This window comes from Ctenopharyngodon idella, chromosome 14 (assembly GCF_019924925.1).
Source record: "Ctenopharyngodon idella isolate HZGC_01 chromosome 14, HZGC01, whole genome shotgun sequence".
NCBI lineage: Eukaryota > Metazoa > Chordata > Actinopteri > Cypriniformes > Xenocyprididae > Ctenopharyngodon > Ctenopharyngodon idella.
In genome coordinates this window covers 31,536,027-31,556,103 of record NC_067233.1, presented here as the reverse complement: position 1 = coordinate 31,556,103, position 20,077 = coordinate 31,536,027, and the positions used below count along the sequence as shown (strand labels likewise).

The window sequence follows — 20,077 nt, the reverse complement described above, 5'->3', positions numbered from 1 at the left end:
CGATTCTCTTTTGGCTGGAGTGGTAGGGGTAAGGGGAAGGGCCAGATAGCCCTTCAAACGAAGATTTTTCAAGACCACACTTCGAACGAAGGGGTATGAAAAATTTCCCTGCTACTACCGTGCTGCTAGAATGCGTGTAGTGATCATGGTAGTGATATTTCCACTCAGGATCGATCACTTGTGTGTTACCTGGCCGCCAGTTTCTCCGTAGCTTGCTAAACGCGCTATTTGAATGATGTGAACACAAATGAATAATATTTCTTTTAACTGTATCTGGTCATCCTTCATAATGCAGTCGCTATTTACATCTCGTATCGTCTGTAAACTCTTGCGATAACAAAGGCAACAACTGACTTGTTTCTATTACATTGCAAAGAGCTCCGTTATCGCAGCACCACAGTAGAAAATGAAACCATATCCGTACTGGCCCGCTCGGCACAGAATGGAACGGTTAAACAAACAGCTTGGCCTGATGGAAAAGCAGCTCCACCAGTCTTGTACGTTCTGTATCATTCTGTATTGTCTTGGGAAACTCAGGCTTATACGTTTTCTAACTGAAACCGAACGTCGTTTTCTGAAGTCCAAAATACAGACCAAAACAACTTTGGGAGTGAGTAATCTGTTAAACGTGCTCACACCTGATTTCTGTTGATATGCGGACTTCATTGCTGTTCATACCAGTGGCGAGGCTACAGAAGGGCCAGGGTGGCACTGGCCCACCCAGATTGATGGCTGGCCCACCCAATCAAAGGTGCCAGAATATTTCATTTTATTTCCAGACACTGGAAATAAGCATATCTGTTGTGAAGGCCTATATATAATTTGAAAAATGTATTATTAAAAATACATCTAATATGTTTTTATTTCACACTGGTAAACGTCTCGGTTACGTATGTAACCCTCGTTCCCTGAAGGAGGGAACGGAGACGTACGTCAGTAGTGACCAACGAATTGGGATATCGCTAGAGAGCCCTATCTGCTTCAAGTAAACTTACAACAAGCCAATGGAATTGCCGTGCGATATTTGCATAATGCGCACCGCCCCCGCCAGGTGGTATAAATAGGGAAGCAGATGCAATCGCAGTTTTTTGCTGAGGAGACAACTGGTGTCCGCACTACAGCGAGGGCACAGGAACTGTGGCGACGGGACGTACGTCTCCGTTCCCTCCTTCAGGGAACGAGGGTTACATACGTAACCGAGACATTCCATTTCAGTCGGTCACGTTTGACGTACATCAGTAGTGACCGATGAATTGGGATCCCAAATAAAACGGCACAGTTACAGACCCCTTCCAGCACCCAGCGCAAGCTCTAGCCACCCGGCGCACCAGTGGGGCGGAGAAGGGGGCGAGCTTACGCCGAGAGAGTCTACTGCTGTTCCGCAAGACCTACTACAGTAAGACAAAGACAACACTGTGGAAGCGAACCCGTAGGGGATGCTGCGGAGGCCACAACCTACCCTGCAGGGGAGGAATTTACGTGGAGAACGTGGCTTTTTACGTGGCTCTTCGCATCTACCGGCTGCTGGAAGCGAGTACACTGGAAGAAACCGGTTCCACATGAAGGCTATAGAATCTAGCGAATGTGTTGAGTGTCGCCCAGCCCGCAGCTCTACAGATATCTGTCAGCGAGGCGCCATGCGCCAGCGCCCAGGAAGAGGCCACTCCTCTGGTGGAGTGGGCTCTCAACCCAAGCTGGCAAGGCACGCCTTGGAACTGATACGCCAAGGCGATGGCGTCCACTATCCAGTGGGCCATCCTCTGCTTGGAGACAGCCTTTCCCTTCTGCTGGCCTCTGTAACAGACAAAGAGCTGATCTGAGGTCCTAAAGCTTCGCGTTCTATCCACGTACAGGCGCAGAGCGCAGACGGGACAGAGCAAAGCCAGGGCTGGGTCTGCCTCCTCCGAAGGGAGTGGTAGGAACCTTGGGCACATATCCAGGCTGGGGTCTCAGGATCACGTGAGAGTCACCGGGCCCGAATTCCAGGCACGATTCGTCAACCGAAAATGCGTGCACGTCCCCTACCCTCTTGAGCGAGGCCAATGCAACCAGGAGGACGGTCTTAAGGGACAGTACTTTTAACTCGACTGATTGCAAAGGTTCAAAGGGATGACCCCAGAGAGATGTAAGTACCAGGGTGAGATCCCAAGAGGGTACGGAGGGAGGGCGAGGCGGATTTAGTCTCTTCGCCCCCCTCAGGAACCTGACGATCAGATCGTGCTTCCCCAAAGACTTACCATCGACTGCGTCGTGATGTGCCGCAATAGCGGCAACATACACCTTGGGGGTGGAGGGAGACAGCCGTCGCTCCAAGCCCTCTTGCAGGAAGGAGAGCACAGATCTGATCAAACATGATCGGGGTCCTCTTGGTGAGAGGAACACCATTCGACGAACAGGTTCCACTTCAACGCATAGAGGTTCCTTGTTGAAGGAGCTCTAGCGGAAGTGATAGTGTCGACAACCGCTTGCGGGAGATCACTTAGAACCTCCACGTCCCGTCCAGGGACCACACATGGAGTTTCCACAGGTCGGGACGCGGGTGCCAGAGGGTGCCGCGTCTCTGAGTCAGAAGCTCCTTTCTCAGAGGAATGGGCCAGGGAGGTGCTGTCGCAAGGAGCATCAGATCCGAAAACCAGGTCCGAGTGAGCAAATACGGAGCCACTAGCAAGACCTGCTCCTCGTCCTCCCTGACTTTGCACAGAAGCTGTGCGAGAAGGCTCACTGGGGGGAAACGCATACTTGCACAGGCCCCGGGGCCAGCTGTGTGCCAGAGCATCCGTGCCGAGCGTGCCGCCGGTCAGGGCATAAAACAACTGGCAGTGGGCAGTCTCCGGGGAGGCGAACAGATCTATCTGTGCCTCACCGAAGCGCTGCCAAATCAGCTGGACCACCTGGGGATGGAGTCTCCATTCGCCTGGAAGCGGAGGCTGCTGTGAGAGCTCGTCGGCTGCACGGTTGAGCATGCCTGGGACATGAATGGCATGAAGTGACCTCAGATGACTCCATAGCAAGAGATGGCGGGCGAGTTGCAACATGCGGCAGGAGCATAGACCACCCTGGCGGTTGATGTACGAAACGGTCGCAGTGCTGTCCGAGCGGACCAGTAAGTGCTTGTCTGACAGCAGCTCCTTGAAGCGGCTCAGTGCAAGATGTACTGCAAGCAACTGGAGGCAATTGATATGCCAATGCAGTTGAGGCCCCGTCCACAGACCCAACGCTGCATGCCCGTTGTACGTGGCACCCCACTCCGTGGCAGAGGCATCTGTGAGGACCACAACATGCCTGGACACTTGTTCGAGGGGAACTCCAGCCCGCAGGAATGAAGGGTCTGATCACTTGGTGAGAGTGCGACGGCAGTTCGGTGTCATGGGGACACGGAACATACCGCGCTGCCACGCCCATCTCGGGACCCGGCCATAGAGCCAGTGTTGAAGCGGCCTCATATGAAGCAATCTGAGCAGCGTGACTGCAGCTGCGGATGCCATATGCCCCAGGAGCCTCTGAAAGAGTTTCAGTGGGGCCGCTGTCCTGCGCTTGAGCGTACTCAGGCAGTTCAACACTGACTGGATGCGCTCCTCGGTGAGGCGCGCTGTCTGGCCGACCGAGTCCAGTTCCATACCGAGATAAGAGATCCTCTGCCCGGGGGCAAGTTTGCTCTTGTCCCAGTTGACCCAAAGACCCAACCGGCTGAGGTGAGCTAACACCATGTCCTTGTGTTCGCACAAATGCTCTCGTGAGCTGGCCAGGATGAACCAGTCGTCGAGGTAGTTGAGAATGCGAACGCCCTGTTCCTTGAGCGGAACAATGGCCGCCTCTGCAACCTTCGTGAAGATGCTGGCCGACAGGGCCAGCCCAAAGGGTAGGACCTTGTACTGATATGCCCGACCCTCGAACACAAACCATAGGAAGGGTCTGTGTCGAGGCAGAATCGAGACATGAAAGTATGCATCCTGCAGGTCGATCGCTGCAAACCAATCCTGGGGACGGATGCATTCGAAAATGCATTTCTGCGTAAGCATCTTGAACGGCAGTCTGTGAAGGGACCGATTCAGGACACGCAGATCCAGGATTGGCCGTAGCCCACCGCCCTTCTTGGGTACAATGAAGTAGGGGCTGTAAAACCTTGACTCCATATCAGCTGGAGGGACCGGCTCGATTGCATCCTTCGCCAGGAGGACAGCAATCTCCGCCCGGAGAACAAGGTGCATTGTCCAGAGACACGCGAGTGTAGTGGACACACCTGAAGACCGGGGGAGGCCGGGCGAACTGAATCGCCTAGCCAAGTCTGATAGTGCGAATGAGCCAGCGTGACGGGCTGGGGAGCGCTATCCAGGCTTCCAGACACCGAGCCAGCGGGACCAAAGGCACCACAGACGTACCGGGAGTGGGGCAGCGAAGCAGAGTGCTGGGACCCGACTCGGACGGCATAGCAGCCCGGAGTGGGGTCAGACTCTGCGAGGTGGCAGTGTGCATGGGAGACGGCTGGGAGGCAGCCTCGACCATCACACCGGGACCTGTTGGCGAAATGAGAGGGGGGTGAGAGTGGCGAGGCGGGACCTCGCACACTGACAGCCGCGCCCTCTTAAGACCTGGAGGATTGGGAAACTGCTCTCTTTGTGAAAAGGTGGGTACCGCTGGACTCCGGAGAGCCAGCGGCGGGACAAGACAACACACAAATTCCCCCCGGGCCTCCTTCGGGGGTGGGAGAGATGCTGGAATCCTCTCCAGCAGAACTGAATCCCGCTCCTCCAGGTCGCCTCAGGGCTGCTTCTTCGACCTTTTGCCACCTGGCTTGGCTTGAGCGGGCTGGGCGCCGCGTCCGCGACCAGCTCCCTGCTGTTTGGTGGGTGTGGGCTACTGCTTTGCCAACTTAGCAGGGGCGGAGGACGACACAGGCGGGCGCCCTCAGCGATGAGCAGACTGAGGCTGTGCAGCCGGTGGCGGGGTTGAGGCAGTAGCGGACCACCGGGGCAGGACATGTTTAATGGCCTCAGCCTGCTTCTGTGATGCCGAGAACTGCTGGGCAAAGCTCTCAACCGCGTCGCCGAATAGGCTGACCTGAGACACGGGGGAGTCCAGGAACCGATACTTATCGGTCTCCCTCTTGTCGGCCAGGGTCAGCCAAAGGTGCCGCTGCTGGACTACGAGCGTAGCCATCGTCTGACCAACAGAACGTGCCGTTACTTTCAGGTCAGTGGCAGCACGCAGCTCCCCAAGCAGCTGGTCAAGGCCACCCTGGGGCATATCCATGAGTGCTTTTGCCTGATACACCTGCAAAAGGGCCATGGCATGCAGAGCGGAGGCGGCCTGTCCACAGGCTCTGTAAGCTTTCTCCGTCAAACCTGAGGAGAATTTACAGGTCCGGGATGGGAGACGCGGTTCACCGCGCCAGCCGGCGGCCGTTGGACACAGCTGCATCGCAACGGACCACTCGACTGGGGGGATCCCAGCGTACCCCTTGGCCTCTCCGCCATCCAAGTTGGTGAAGGCGGAGGAGGGACCAGCCCTGGCACGAACGCTATAGGGCGCTCTCCAGGACTTGGTCACCTCCTCATGCACTTCCGGGACGAATGGCACTGGGGCGGGACGCTGAGGACCAGCGCGGGCCGCCCCGAGATACCAATCGGCCAGCCGAGATGGTTCGGGACGCGGTGGAGGATTCCACACGAGCCCGACCTTCTCGGCGGCCTGGGAAAGCATAGCCGTCATCTCGGGATCGGCCTCAGGGCAATGCTACTGTCCCGGAGGGAGGCAACGCAGCCGAGTCTTCATCTCCCGAGGACTCCTGCTCACCTTCCGATGCCGCGATCGACATCTGATCATCCTCAGGCGCGCCAAAGGACACGGCTGGTCGCTCCGTAGAGAGGCCAGGATGATCCACCGGCAGCACGACAGGCTGCAGTGTTGCAGAGGGGGCAGGGGCCCGCGAAGTGGAGTTCAGCAGGGAAGCCCTGACCGTAATCCTCAAATCGCCCTGCCTACACGCCGACGCACTGTCACCCCGGCCGAAGCCAGAGAAAACAGCAGAACGGGGCATAGGGAAGGGGACCCCGTTCTCGTTCCCTGAGAACCAAGGAATGAGAGTCTCGATCTCAACACTGAGATAGTCATGTTCCCACAATGAGAACATGAACTATCCACAAAAGCTGCTTCAGCATGCTGAATGCCCAGACATGTGATGCAGCGATTGTGACCATCAGCGGGGACCAGGGAACGACCGCATCCAGTAACGCACAGACGAAATGACATCTTGAAAAAAACGCAGGGTTCGTCTGTGAAGCTCTTTTAGAAGGGGAATCAGCTCTGATCTTGTGCCGAAGCACACAGGGATCAGTCGCAATGTGATCGGGTACACCACTCCCCGATCACAAAGCAGGGAACCGGCCCAAATTGCAACCGTCAAAGACAGGCAGGAAATATGCTGTAAAAACAGCAGTTGAGAGCACACAGCTCAGGCTCCTCTGCAGCTCAAGACCTCACTGTAAAGTACCGTAACACCAACACAAGACTGCTGAAAATCTCTTCAAGGCTTTGTGAGTTTAACTCCAAGTCAGATAGCTGAGAACCAAGGCAGGAACACCACAGTTGGCTCCGAAGCGAAAGACAGAGTGCGATTGCATCTGCTCCCCTATTTATACCACCTGGCGGGGGCGGTGCGCATTATGCAAATATCGCACGCCAATTCCATTGGCTTGTTGTAAGTTTACTCGAAGCAGATAGGGCTCTTTAGCGATATCCCAATTCGTCGGTCACTACTGACGTACGTCGAACGTGACCAACTGAAAGGGAACTCAGCTTTCTAGAGTCGTGACATCAGCTGTTTCTACGCAGCGTGCATCATCGTCCATGAGTCGCGCTAACAGTAGCCTATGTGTGTCGGTTTGTTTTCATTTTTACTATTTATTCTACAGTAGCAATTTATTCTACGGTAACATTGTCACCTGTGTGTAAACATATTCTACAAAATGAAGTGATGACAATTAAATTAAATCGAGCTTTAAGGTTCAGTATTGTGTCCTTCCCGCACACCATTATGAAGGTAACTCTCCAAACACTAAATAGCTTTGTCTGCTTTCAACACAAGCTTTTCCAGTAAAAAGATACTTTTCCCCAACGATTAGCTGTGCAGCGCGGCAGTCTCTGTTTTTAATGTCACATTTGTATACTGACGAGCGAGCTGAGGTAAACAACCAAACTGTCGGCTCCATCGTATAGCTCTGGTTATTCTATTGAATCAGTTCGTCTTAAACGGTCCTCCTCTCATGTGTAGTTTTGGAAAATCTGATTCATTCTAGTGAATCACTTCAGTCGGAAGGTTCGTAATGAATTGACCGATTCGAGTCCCATATGGCATTTCTTTCTTTTTTTTTTTTTTTGTTTTTTTTTTGTAGTGGACTATTTAGTTTATCATGTCTAATTAAATATTCCAGTTAAATATTCTAGCAGTATTCTAGTTTTTATTATTATTATTATTATTATTATTATTATTTATATTTACTATAAATGTGCTTGTTTAGGCTTATTCAAAATATAAATAAATAATAAACACAGAAAGTCTTTTTAACATTATTTCTAACACACATTCGAATTATTGGATATAACAGATCAATATACTTGGATAAAAGTTTATATTTCAGATATAAACTGATGTCAACAGTAGCGATCAAAATTGAGTAGGCCTATAAAGATTGTATCAATTATATTGTTACCCCAGTAGGTGGCGACAAGTGACTGTTAAAATATTTGTATCAATTTAATAATTTATTCAAGAGATTCGTTCGAAAACGCTAATTCGTCCAGTAATGAAACAATAAAAGTCTTTATGATTGAATCATTCATTCAAACATATTTTTTAAATAATTAATTAAAATCTTATATCTTATATATATGTATATAGAGGTCCACCATATTTCACCAGGGTCCACCCACTTGAAGATTTTTGGCCTCGCTACTGGTTCATACTGGTTAAATGTTACAGGACACTAATAAAATAAACTAGGTATGATGACGTGTGTGTTGATATCCCATTTCTCAGGGGAATATTTTCACCCCTACACCTTGCCACTATGTTTCAAGGGGCAAGGGGAAGGGCGAAGGCCTAAGCGAAGGGGTATAAAATAGAACTGGGATTGGGCCTAAGCCTTGCCCAGCCACACGCTCTGTTGTTAATGTATTTGCAGTCCGACTGGTATGGAGTGTGGGCACCCACCGGCAGAAACATAACACCCACAGTATCCAATATGGCTCAGGTCCCTCTTTTAAGTCTAGGTGTGTCTTCTACAATATTGTTTTACCTGTTTCTTTGTCCATCAGACAGAAATTTTTATATATATATATATATATATATATATATATATATATATTATTATTATTATTATTAATAATTTATTTATTTTTTGTAATTGGAGGTATTTGAGGTATTCATGTCCATCACATGGCACAAATGGAACAGGACAAACCCCTAAATACACCCTAAATTTAGTTGTCATTGCAGATCACATGTCATATTGCTTTGCACAAACTGTAAGCTCTAAAAGCAGATGATGCGTGTTGCTCTTTCTGAATCACCCAATTTATTTGAATCTCTTTTTGTTGGAGCATGACATTTGTGCATGACATCCATAGTCATTTGTCTTTCTCTGTGTCTCCAGCATACATTGAGGATCTAGCCCGCAGTGTGGAGCAGAGCAGGCGTCTTATCATCGTCTTGACCCCCGAGTTTGTGGCCCGTCGTGGTTGGAGCATTTTCCAGTTTGAGCCACGGCTGCACAGCATGCTGGTGACGGGCGAAATCAAGGTGATTATGATTGAATGCTCGGACCTCCGCAACGTCATCAACTACCAGGAAGTAGAAGACCTCAAACACACCATCCGAGTGCTGTCGCTCATTAAGTGGCATGGCCCCAAAAGCAACCAGCTGAAATCCAAGTTCTGGAAGCAGGTCCGGTACGAGATGCCAGCTAAGAAAAAAGAGACCGTGTCCCGCCGACAAGTCATGGACTCGGGCGAGCAAGGGCTCTTTGGCGACCTGCAGGCCGTATCTACGGTTGCCATGACTGCGACCTCGGCGTCGCTAGCGCCAACTCACGTTGAAATACCAGACTATAATGAGCCCGGCCACCTGGAAATGCGCCATTTCTGCCGCAACTATGAATACGAGCTGCCCACCACTGCTATAGCCACGCTCAGCGGCCGTCACATGTACTGCAATTTGCCCATGCCGCTGCTGAACGGACGTCTGACACAAAATAACATCGAGAAAACCAAGAAAGATATTCACTTGAACAGCCCATTTGTACAGCTGTCTGGACAAGAACTTTCCAGTGATATCTGGTAGAGCACCTCGCAGCAATCGCCCAGCCCGAGACATAGCTTTGTCTATATCATTTTTTCTTCCTTTTTATCTGCATGATTTCATCTAATTAAGGTTAAAGAGAGAGAAAAAAGCAGAAGAAACAGAATGGTTTATCTCGCTTTCTTCCAACCTTTAGTGTTTTCATACTTTGTTCAGACAGATGAAGAGCTACTGATATTGTTTTCCTACTTGAATTTTAAGGTTATTATACCATGTACAGTTATTCCATGAAACACTGCATCTGCATCTTCAAGTGAACCAACATTAAAGGTTTTATTTGACTTTATCACTTTGGTTGTTATAGCACAATAATGTAAAGACACATCAGCTCAGAGCTTTAAAGAATATTACATTCTATTTATGCAAATAAATACTATTCAAATCTAATAAGCACATTAATATTGTTTGTAGCTAGTATAAGGAGGAGGTATTTACATGTTTGATACAGCTTTGGTTTTCCTTCATCAGAATTCTGTTTTGATTATGTTTTTCATACATTATAGATAGATACATCTTGTTTATATAGTGTATCTGTACTATAAATTAAGCATTTCAGTGCTGTTAATCTAACAGTTTTTATTATTAACATTGATTGATGTTCATTATCAATTTATTGAATTTGTATGCAATTTTGCCCTCTTACTCTAGTTTAAAGACATTGATGATAACTAAAATCAATGATTTCATTTTGTAGGCTATACTCACAACTTGTATGCCATTTTACTCTTCAGATACATGTGGAAGAGTACAAATATCCGAGCTGTTATTTAACAAATATTCACAAACCCAGCAGCTTGTCTGATTCACATGTTTTTAGTTTTGAATTAGCTTATAAATGATTTGTAATATACCTTGCAAAAAATAATTGTTATCAGACCACCAAAATAAATAAATAATAAATATATGAGTAATTAAATCTGAGAGATGACTTTTTAATTGCAGGACAAACTGAAGAAATGTGTGGGGTTTTTTATGTTGTAAAGTGTAAACTGACAATGGTGACAGAATGTTTCAAATGCGCATTCTTGATGAAAAGTTTTTAATAAAACTTATGCCAGTTTTAAAAAGCAAAAGCAAACTCTAATATATAGAGATGGGAAGCTTTGTTTTGTTTCAAGCAGAGGAAGGGGCAGCTTTTCACTTTTTACTCCTGTTCCGCGTTTCCTGTGTTTGTCCTGAGGAATGACAAATCCTACTAAAGTAAAGGACTAGTATATGAATATTAATTAGATCATATTGACGTTTCTTTGTAACTTTCCGGGAGTGTCTAGGAACATGAGCTAATTCATATTTAGCAGCTGAGTTGGACTGTGATATATTGGTTAATGCGCCTGTTGTGAACGCCCACTTACCAACATTAGCAAGTCAGTTCCAACTGCTGGGCGAGAGTTCCGTTATGTTATTAATATTCATGAGCTAAGCCTTCGCTATAGTAGGATTAAACACGCTGAAGATGGGCAGACATACTGTTCCTTAAACCATGATCAGTTAAGAAACTGATATTGATAGACGAGCTCAAAAAAATGGCGAGAGACTTCACTACAACAAGTCTGAGCAACATTGACCTCGCCTCTTTACGGGTAAGTACAAGTGCTACTGTGTTTATTTTCTTATTCCAGTAGTTTTGCATCTTTTCAACAGCAACGATTGGTCGAGGCTTGGTAAAAAAGTTTCTCTCAGCGCTTGCACTGTTTTAGTAACGATAACATGTTTTAAATTTACTTTAAATGCCATTTCAAGTTTAGAGTTGTTGTTAAACTCAGCTGACGCTTACACTTAGGAAATATTCGTGTACTTTTTCTTTACTTGTCATTGTCAATCGTATATGATCTGGGAATTGTCACAGAGGGTTAAGTAGAGTGAAAACATGGACCGTGTTTCAAATCACGGCGAACTGCCAACCTAGATATCAGTGTGGACATCATAGCTTTATTTAAATCGAGTAAGCTACATCATTGTCTCAAACCTAATGAGATGCCTTGTGTATCTGATCAGTCAATCCATGTCATTTTTCATTTCAGGATCCTGCAGGGATATTTGAGCTCATCGAGGTGGTCGGCAATGGGACGTATGGACAGGTTTACAAGGTTTGTGCTGGTGTCTTTTTTCATTGCTTTGATTGTTTTTTATTTTTGAAAGTTCAAACTCGCATATTTTGTAAGTGAAACATGATAGTAATGTGTAAGAGAGTGCAGCATTGCAGTTGTTGTGGATCAGCCTTTTGTTCTTAAAGCTCTCTGACCACGAGCAACACTAGTAACATAAATAGTTTGTGGGAAATTTTTGCTAATGAAACCTGCAAGTGTGGTTTTAGTCTTTGACACACTCTCTGGGTGGAGCTCACTTCCTCACGAAGGCCACAACATGCTTCACATAAATATCACATCTTTAAAGAAGTGTGTTCTAAGCCCAAACATCCTGTGCAGTGGGATGTGTAACACAGACATATGTGTTTGATTCAGCTCAGGGTGGATCTGTTACAGTTGCACAAGTCACTTGACAGCAATAGTCCCACTGTGGATCATCTTGAGCAATAGAAACCAACGGGATGCTTTTTTCTCTTCTTACTGCCATTCTTCAAAAAGACTGCAGTAAAAGCAGCACAACTTGTAGGGTGTTCCCTTTTGATGGGAAGTACACAGATTAGTATTTCTTTTTCAGGGTTCAATATTGAAATTGTGTGATATTGCATCAAGTACTATATACCACACGTGACTTTTTCCATGTTGCTATACATACCAGTGCTGGTTAGTGATCTCTGATACATAGATTAAACCCATCTAAAAAGTTATTTCTCAAAACATTTGCAATTATTTTGTTAAAGGTACATAGTTTAGTTTTGGACCTGTTAAAAAACAGAACTGCAGTCTAAAAAATGGGTTAAAAACAACCCAATTTGGGTTATTTGGTAACCCAGCACTGGGTAAGTATTGGACAGAACATATGCTGGGTTTTTATACATTAACCCATTTGCTGGGTTCTTTTTTTAATCAGTGTTGGTTCAGTCAGTTTGATATTGGTTTTTAATTTTAAATAATAAAAATGCACCCTAAAATCTCTATACATATAGGACAGGAACAGTTCATATACAATATTTTTTATTCAATGGCAAGTCAGTCTTTTACAATCATAAAATACTCCACAAACATTTAGTAAATGTTTTAGGACGTGACAGGAGCAGAAACAGCAGCCAATGGGAATCTGTGGAAAGAAAACTGGTATCAGTAGGCTGTTCCAGTTCAATAAATGGCAATCTTATATATTCATTTTTGAAAAGTTACATAAAAAACAGCTTTACCTTCTGCCATCTCATCTGTCAGGCATTTTAGTTTCAGCTGTCAAACGCATAGCACAACCACATCTGCAACGCTAGTGCACTAGATTAACAGCGCTCCTATTATAGTCAGTGGAGCGCACGGCAATGTTGTTACATATGACAGTCATGTTACCCGTGTTTCAGCCCTGGTCGCTTCATTGACTATTAAAATGACCCAGCAGCTAAGATACAGAAAAACTACCCAGAACCTGGGTAAAAATATTAAAAATAACCCAATAAAATTACCCAGCAGGCTGAACCCAGCATTTGGGTAAAACAAAAAAAATAACCCAGCATTTTCAGAGTGACCCAGCACATGGGTAAAAATAATAAAAATAACCCAATAAAATTACCCAGCAGGCTGAACCCAGCATTTGGGTTAAAAAAAAACTACTCAGCATTTTTTAGAGTGTGCATGCATTTTGTGGAAGAACATTATTTTGGTTATGCTTAGGCTCTGCATGACTGTGCAGATGAAAATGACCCTTCACAATAGATAATGCTTAACATTGAACTCTGAGAGCTACATATGGCAATTTATTTGTTCAATAAAATACCTCACTCACCCGTTGAGTAATAAAAACACCATCTCTGAGTCGCTTTTACAACATTTAAATCCCTCAGGTCTCACCATCTCCGAAAAGCCAAGCCAATGTTGATTGTGGTTTTATTACGAGCTCTGTTGGATTCTCTTTTTGTCAGCAGACTCTCCTCTGTTTGTTTAAAACGTGTGATTCCCTGGAAGTTCAAGATTTAACGTGTTCCATGTCAACCTTTCTCGCTCGTTGTGACAACTAACCATTGCCACTCCCACACAAGACATGCGTCAATGTAGATAGAACAACTTTTCTCTATTTACGAATATGACGAGACATGCATGGGTGAGTGACATGTATAGACAATTTCCCACAAAAACCATCCTGACAGGTCCAAAATAAACATTTATAATAGGCTTACCATAATGAATCAGGGTAAAACAAAAACACGTTTTGGAAGAAGGATTTAGGATGTTATTGACTCCTTTTTTAAATGTAGTTAATTTTCCTATGTACTATGTAATTTGTTATTTTGTCAAATCATTTTCAACCTAGGAAAATCACATCCCCAATCCAGGAACCTGCTTTTGCAGCATAATATATCATGATTTATTGCACCACTCTCATGACCATTCAGATTTCAAATATGTATTCTAAATATGAAATTCCACAGCTAGTTCTGTTTAGAGCTTTCTTACACACAAACTTGTTTCATCATGTATTTTCACTTAAGAACACAAATCTAATCACTTCCTAGCGTAGTGTGCTTTCACTGTTACTACATACAAGTCGACATGAAACCGAAATTGCGACAGACTTTTCTTCCTCATTGTGATGTCATACATGAAAATCCATTGTCTTGAGTCTTTCGGTGAAGTTTGTTCTGACATTAAAATAGGCCATATATATATATATATATATATAATATATAATATTTCAATGTCAAAACAAACTTATATATGGATGAAATGTGAGGTTTATCAATTTATAAACCTTATATTGTTATTGTCAAAACTTGAACTGTTGTTTTTACAGTCGATTTACTGTATGGTTTAAGATGTTGCCATAGACCAGGGGTCTCCCATCCATGTTCTTGGAGGTCCTCAGTTTCACTCCATTATACAGATGGTACTCAACCAGAATACATTTTTTGTCGCTGCAGGTAACATCGAGGTTCCGGTAGGAAATGCATTTCTTCTCTTGACCGCTAAGTGGTGCTATAACCATAGTTTTTGGGACAAGGCCATGTTTACCACTGTGTGGCATCTCCTCTTCTTTTTATAACAGTCTGCAAACGTCTGGGGACTGAGGAGACAAGTTGCTCAAGTTTAGGAATAGGAATGTTGTCCCATTCTTGTCTAATACAGGCTTCTAGTTGCTCAACTGTCTTAGGTCTTCTTTGTCGCATCTTCCTCTTTATGATGCGCCAAATGTTTTCTATGGGTGAAAGATCTGGACTGCAGGCTGGCCATTTCAGTACCCGGATCCTTCTTCTACGCAGCCATGATGTTGTAATTGATGCAGTATGTGGTCTGGCATTGTCATGTTGGAAAATGCAAGGTCTTCCCTGAAAGAGACGACGTCTGGATGGGAGCATATGTTGTTCTAGAACTTGGATATATCTTTCAGCATTGATGGTGCCTTTCCAGATGTGTAAGCTGCCCATGCCACACGCACTCATGCAACCCCATACCATCAGAGATGCAGGCTTCTGAACTGAGCGCTGATAACAACTTGGGTTGTCCTTGTCCTCTTTAGTCCGGATGACATGGTGTCCCAGTTTTCCAAAAAGAACTTCAAATTTTGATTCGTCTGACCACAGAACAGTTTTCCACTTTGCCACAGTCCATTTTAAATGAGCCTTGGCCCAGAGAAAACGCCTGCGCTTCTGGATCATGTTTAGATATGGCTTCTTTTTTGACCTATAGAGTTTTAGCCGGCAACGGCGAATGGCACGGTGGATTGTGTTCACTGACAATGTTTTCTGGAAGTATTCCTGAGCCCATGTTGTGATTTCCATTACAGTAGCATTCCTGTATGTGATGCAGCGCCATCTAAGGGCCCGAAAATCATGGGCATTCAGTATGGTTTTCCGGCCTTGACCCTTACGCACAGAGATTGTTCCAGATTCTCTGAATCTTTTGATGATATTATGCAATGTAGATGATGATAACTTCAAACTCTTTGCAATTTTTCTCTGAGAAACTCCTTTCTGGTATTGCTCCACTATTTTTCACCACAGCATTGGGGGAATTGGTGATCCTCTGCCCATCTTGACTTCTGAGAGACACTGCCACTCTGAGAGGCTCTTTTTATACCCAATCATGTTGCCAATTGACCTAATAAGTTGCAAATTGGTCCTCCAGCTGTTCCTTTTATGTACATTTAGCTTTTCCAGCCTCTTATTGCTACCTGTCCCAATTTTTTTGGAATGTGTAGCTCTCATGAAATCCAAAATGAGCCAATATTTGGCATGACATTTCAAAATGTCTCACTTTCAACATTTGATATGTTATCTATATTCTATTGTGAATAAAATATAAGTTTATGAGATTTGTAAATTATTGCATTCCTTTTTTATTCACAATTTGTACAGTGTCCCAACTTTTTTGGAATCGGGTTTGTATTATTAACGTCTTGATGTGGCATCATCTTATTTTCCATTCCATCACACAGGGAATACAAACACTGAACTCTGTGCAAATCTGCAATAATTAATAAGTTTAACTGTCCCCAGACTTTATGAAGGCCTGTGTTGAAAATGTTTAGACCAATTTACGGAGATCTGCGCATGGGGAAAAAAGATATAAACTTAGAACAGAGGCATGTTTTATTAATCATTCGCTTAAAACATGAGGACATAATTCATCCCTGCGTTTTAATTCCTTTGTTGTAGTTAAATTGTGGCTACCTTTTAACCTACTTATTCGTTTCTTCGTTTTTCAAATCATAATGAATTATACAGTGTTCTCACGTTCTATCTACAATGATTTAATAAAAAGCACCTATTTCTTAATTTCTTTACAAAGGAACAATTTAATAAAAAAGTGATCAACAAAATCATGGACCCTTTATTTTTCTGCATGTTATGCTCAGGGCTCTGTGTTGTAAGGGAATAAATGTTTCAATGTCCATGCATGACCTGTTGAAATACATCAGTGAAATATTAAAGGGATAGTTCACCCAAAAATGAAAATTTGATGTTTAGCTGCTTACCCCCAGGTATCCAAGATGTAGGTGACTTTGTTTCTTCAGTAGAACACAAATGATGATTTTTAACTCCAACCATCGCGGTCTGTCAGTCAAATAATGCGTGTAACTGGGAACTCCATCTATAAGAGTCAAATAAACACGACAGACAAATCCAAATTAAACCCTGCGGCTCGTGACGACACATTGATGTCCTAAGACACGAAACGATCGGTTTGTGCGAGAAACCGAATAGTATTTATATCATTTTTTACCTCTAAAACACCACTATGTCCAACTCCGTTCAGCATCCGGTTAGTGGGGTCAAAAAAACATGCTCTGATGACGGAACTGATGTCTCGCGCTTTGCTTCAATGAGTGCGAGACATCACTTCCGTTGTCAGAGCGCGTTCAGACCTCACTAACCGGATGCTGAAGGCATTTGGACATAGTGGTGTTTTAGAGGTAAAAAATGATATAAATACTGTTTGTTTTCTCGCACAAACCGATCGTTTCGTGTCTTAGGACATCAATGTGTCGTCATGAGCCGCAGGGTTTAATTTGGATTTGTCTGTCATGTTTATTTGACTCTTATAGATGGAGTTCCCATTTACACGCATTATTTGACTGACAGACCGCAACGGTTGGAGTTAAAAATCATCATTTGTGTTCTACTGAAGAAACAAAGTCACCTACATCTTGGATGCCCTGGGGGTAAGCAGATAAACATCAAATTTTCATTTTTGGGTGAACTATCCCTTTAAATGCAGTTTCAAATGTTTTATTTTTAAATAATTTAAACCTGGCGCATGCACGGATCCACAATTCTGTTACTGTCACACATTCTTCCTGAACTGTTAACGACTGTTTACATTAATACTCACCAACACTGGCATTGTGACATTATTTTTGAGTGTATTTGGCCATTAATAAGTTGCGGAAAAAAGTGCATTTTGGCACTTTATGTCACAGGTGTCTTTAATATGTGTGTGTGCTTTGGATGTGAGCACGAAATCTGCGGGAATGAGTAGAATTATGCGGGAATGAGTAGAATTATGCGCAGTCCTGCACCAAAATTCAGACCTGGTTTAACCAACACTATTTAACCGGAGTGAATGAGACGACTAAATAAGAGGAGGCGGGTGCGTGTCAACTCACTGTCAAGAATGTGCAGCTGGTATCGGTGTATCGATTCTGCAGAAAGTAGTATTGGAATCGATTCAGATATTTCAGTATCGATACATATCAAAATATCGATATTTTTGACAACACTAACTATAACAGTAGTCAAATAGCTGGAACATTAAGCACTTACATGATAGGCTAAATAATTAGCCAAGATTAAATGTTATAACACTGTTACTATTGTTATTATTATTACCAGTAATTTATTTAATTATTTTATCTTCATTGACAATAGGTCGCAACAGCCTTATGAGCAATGGTGCAAACCATAATAGGCATTTTGGTTGAGTACTTACTGTACCTGCCTGGGTGTTTTCAGCAGTCTTGAAGATCTTGCTTAGCTGGATTTTATGTGCTTGGAGCGAAACTCTGTGGACCTCATTGGACACCTCAGACAGTGGTGTTCTTTCAAAACCATGTTGCTAACTAAACAACATTTAGTTTTATTCTAATATCAATTTACAGTCCATTTTTTTTAGAACAATTTTGATTATTATTAGAGTTAAATTCTCCCTCCTTCTAGCAACCTGCTTAAAAAAAAGATCTAAATCTGGCCATGTTCATTAACCATCTTCTGGTTTTAGGATGACAACACAGTGTTTTTATCCCATACTTATCACAGTTTTAGACACTGGTAAAACACAAGTCAGAAACAATATATTGTTTTTAAGAAAGACTTTAAGATCCTTTTCTCCACAGCTCCCAAGCTCTAATGTGGATCAGTTTTCACAGCTTTTCAACACGGTTTTAAAGAAATTGCTGGAGAACTGCTTTTCTCAAGTATAATTCAGTTGTCACCCTTTTTAGACAGCACTTCCTGTTTATGTCCCAGTTCACTGGCATCCTGGAGAACACGAGGAAATCCCCTCAGACAGGAATATCATCTGAAATCTGCTAACATGTTCAGTTCAAAACTCAGTTGAAACTGTAATTCATTTTGTTTCACACTCCTAATGTGCAAAACATGGGAGGGTTACGCACCAAAGTTTAATATTTGATGTTCGATTTGGTTTGCCAGCAACAGCCTGACCATTACTACTAATATGGAGACATTACTGTCATGTTTCCAGTGTGGTTTTCTTTTAGTTCCTCATTTAAACATGGTGTTTGGGAGGGTGATGTCATCGAGGTAGTTTCCTGTCCCTGATTTGCACTGGAGTATGTGTCTGAGCCATGACACAGCAGCTCTCAAAGTGCTCGAATGCTGATTTCCAAACAGTGACTGTTACTTTGAATTACACCATGCTTGGTGTTCAGTTGTCCCTGTGCAGGACTGGACACCCCTGTCTTAAAGGGATTGTTCACCCCAAATAATAAATTGTATCATAATTTACTCATCATGTCATTCCAACCCTGTGTGACTTTATTTCTTCCACGAAACATAAAAGAAGACATTTTCTTTTATGAGTCTTAGTATTTTTTTCAGTGGTTACCAAATGTTTTTTTTTGTTAAAATATCTTCTTTTGTATTCTGCAGAATAAAGTCATACAGGTTCGGAACAATGTCACTCTGCGCTGTGTATTGTAATCCACAAAAGCGTGAGGTGCAGGATGAATGGGATACGAGAAACTTTAATGAACACGGGAAATCAACAAGCAACTACACATTTACGTTCACATGTTTATCATCATATTGTCAGTTCTTGTCATGTGCTAAGTGGTGTAAGTGTATTGATTTCCTTGCGTATGTACTCCTTGTTTATTAAAAGTACTGCCTGGGATTCCTCTGCATCATGCATCTACTTAACACCTGCATATCTGTGACAAAATCACTTATACTGGACAATTTTTGCACTTTGTTTCATATTAAAAATAATAAAGCAAAAAGCTTATTCTGATTTATTAGATGAGACAACAAAATGTTTTGTTCATTCATCAACTGAAAACATAGACTAAAAGATTGATTCATGAGATTTAAGAATGAATGTTGATTCATAAAAATGAGAATTCATTAAAATCAAGAAATCAATATTTTCAACCCAGCCCTATTTCCAAATGTGGTTTTAAATCAGATACATTTAAACATGTATTTGTGATTCCCCTTATTATCATTGTTGTGCGACAGATTGATTGATCGTCATCATTTTGCACATCTAAGTACAGCAGCCAGACAGCTAGTTATTTAATGTTCCACTGCTCCTGACCTTTAGGAATTACTAGGCTGCCTGACCAGTGCAAAATCCGCTTACCATAGTGGCTGTAAAAAAAAAAAATATATATTGTAAGTATTGCTGTTTGATTGTCATTCTGTTATTGACATAATATACAGCAGCATGTCTGTCAGGCTACATTTACACTGCTAGACCTAATGCACAGATGCCATATTTTGTTCCATGTGTCTATATTAAGTCAAGACATAACTGACAATCTCTTCTATGAATATCTACATAGAGCTGAATGATTGAGACACAACTGTGCTAGTGTTTCTTAGTAAAATGGGAGGGTGTCAGCTGTTGCTGAAACCATATTTTGCAAGAATGATGGAGAAACTGCTAA

General features: G+C 43.6%; 3 protein-coding genes across 8 annotated transcripts in view; 2 read left to right on the top strand and 1 right to left on the bottom strand.

The window, feature by feature from the left end:
- The window catches only part of il1rapl2 (interleukin 1 receptor accessory protein-like 2), a 685,297-nt gene extending 675,575 nt beyond the window's left edge, over positions 1–9,722 (top strand). For all 4 annotated transcript variants that reach the window (XM_051860353.1, XM_051860352.1, XM_051860354.1 and 1 more), the window contains one exon: positions 8,652–9,722. In XM_051860353.1, the coding sequence (XP_051716313.1) occupies positions 8,652–9,337 (686 nt within the window). In that variant the 3' untranslated portion in view covers positions 9,338–9,722. The remainder of the gene's footprint in view (positions 1–8,651) is intronic.
- Positions 1–20,077, bottom strand: part of LOC127494456 (uncharacterized) — a 490,338-nt gene that overhangs the window by 460,061 nt on the left and 10,200 nt on the right. The gene's annotated exons all lie outside the window — the stretch shown is intronic.
- si:zfos-2326c3.2 (misshapen-like kinase 1) overlaps positions 10,686–20,077 on the top strand; it is a 69,140-nt gene continuing 59,748 nt past the window's right edge. For all 3 annotated transcript variants that reach the window (XM_051860348.1, XM_051860347.1, XM_051860346.1), the window contains exons 1-2: positions 10,686–10,935; positions 11,377–11,442. In XM_051860348.1, coding sequence (XP_051716308.1) covers positions 10,879–10,935; positions 11,377–11,442 — 123 coding nt within the window. In that variant the 5' untranslated portion in view covers positions 10,686–10,878. The remainder of the gene's footprint in view (positions 10,936–11,376; positions 11,443–20,077) is intronic.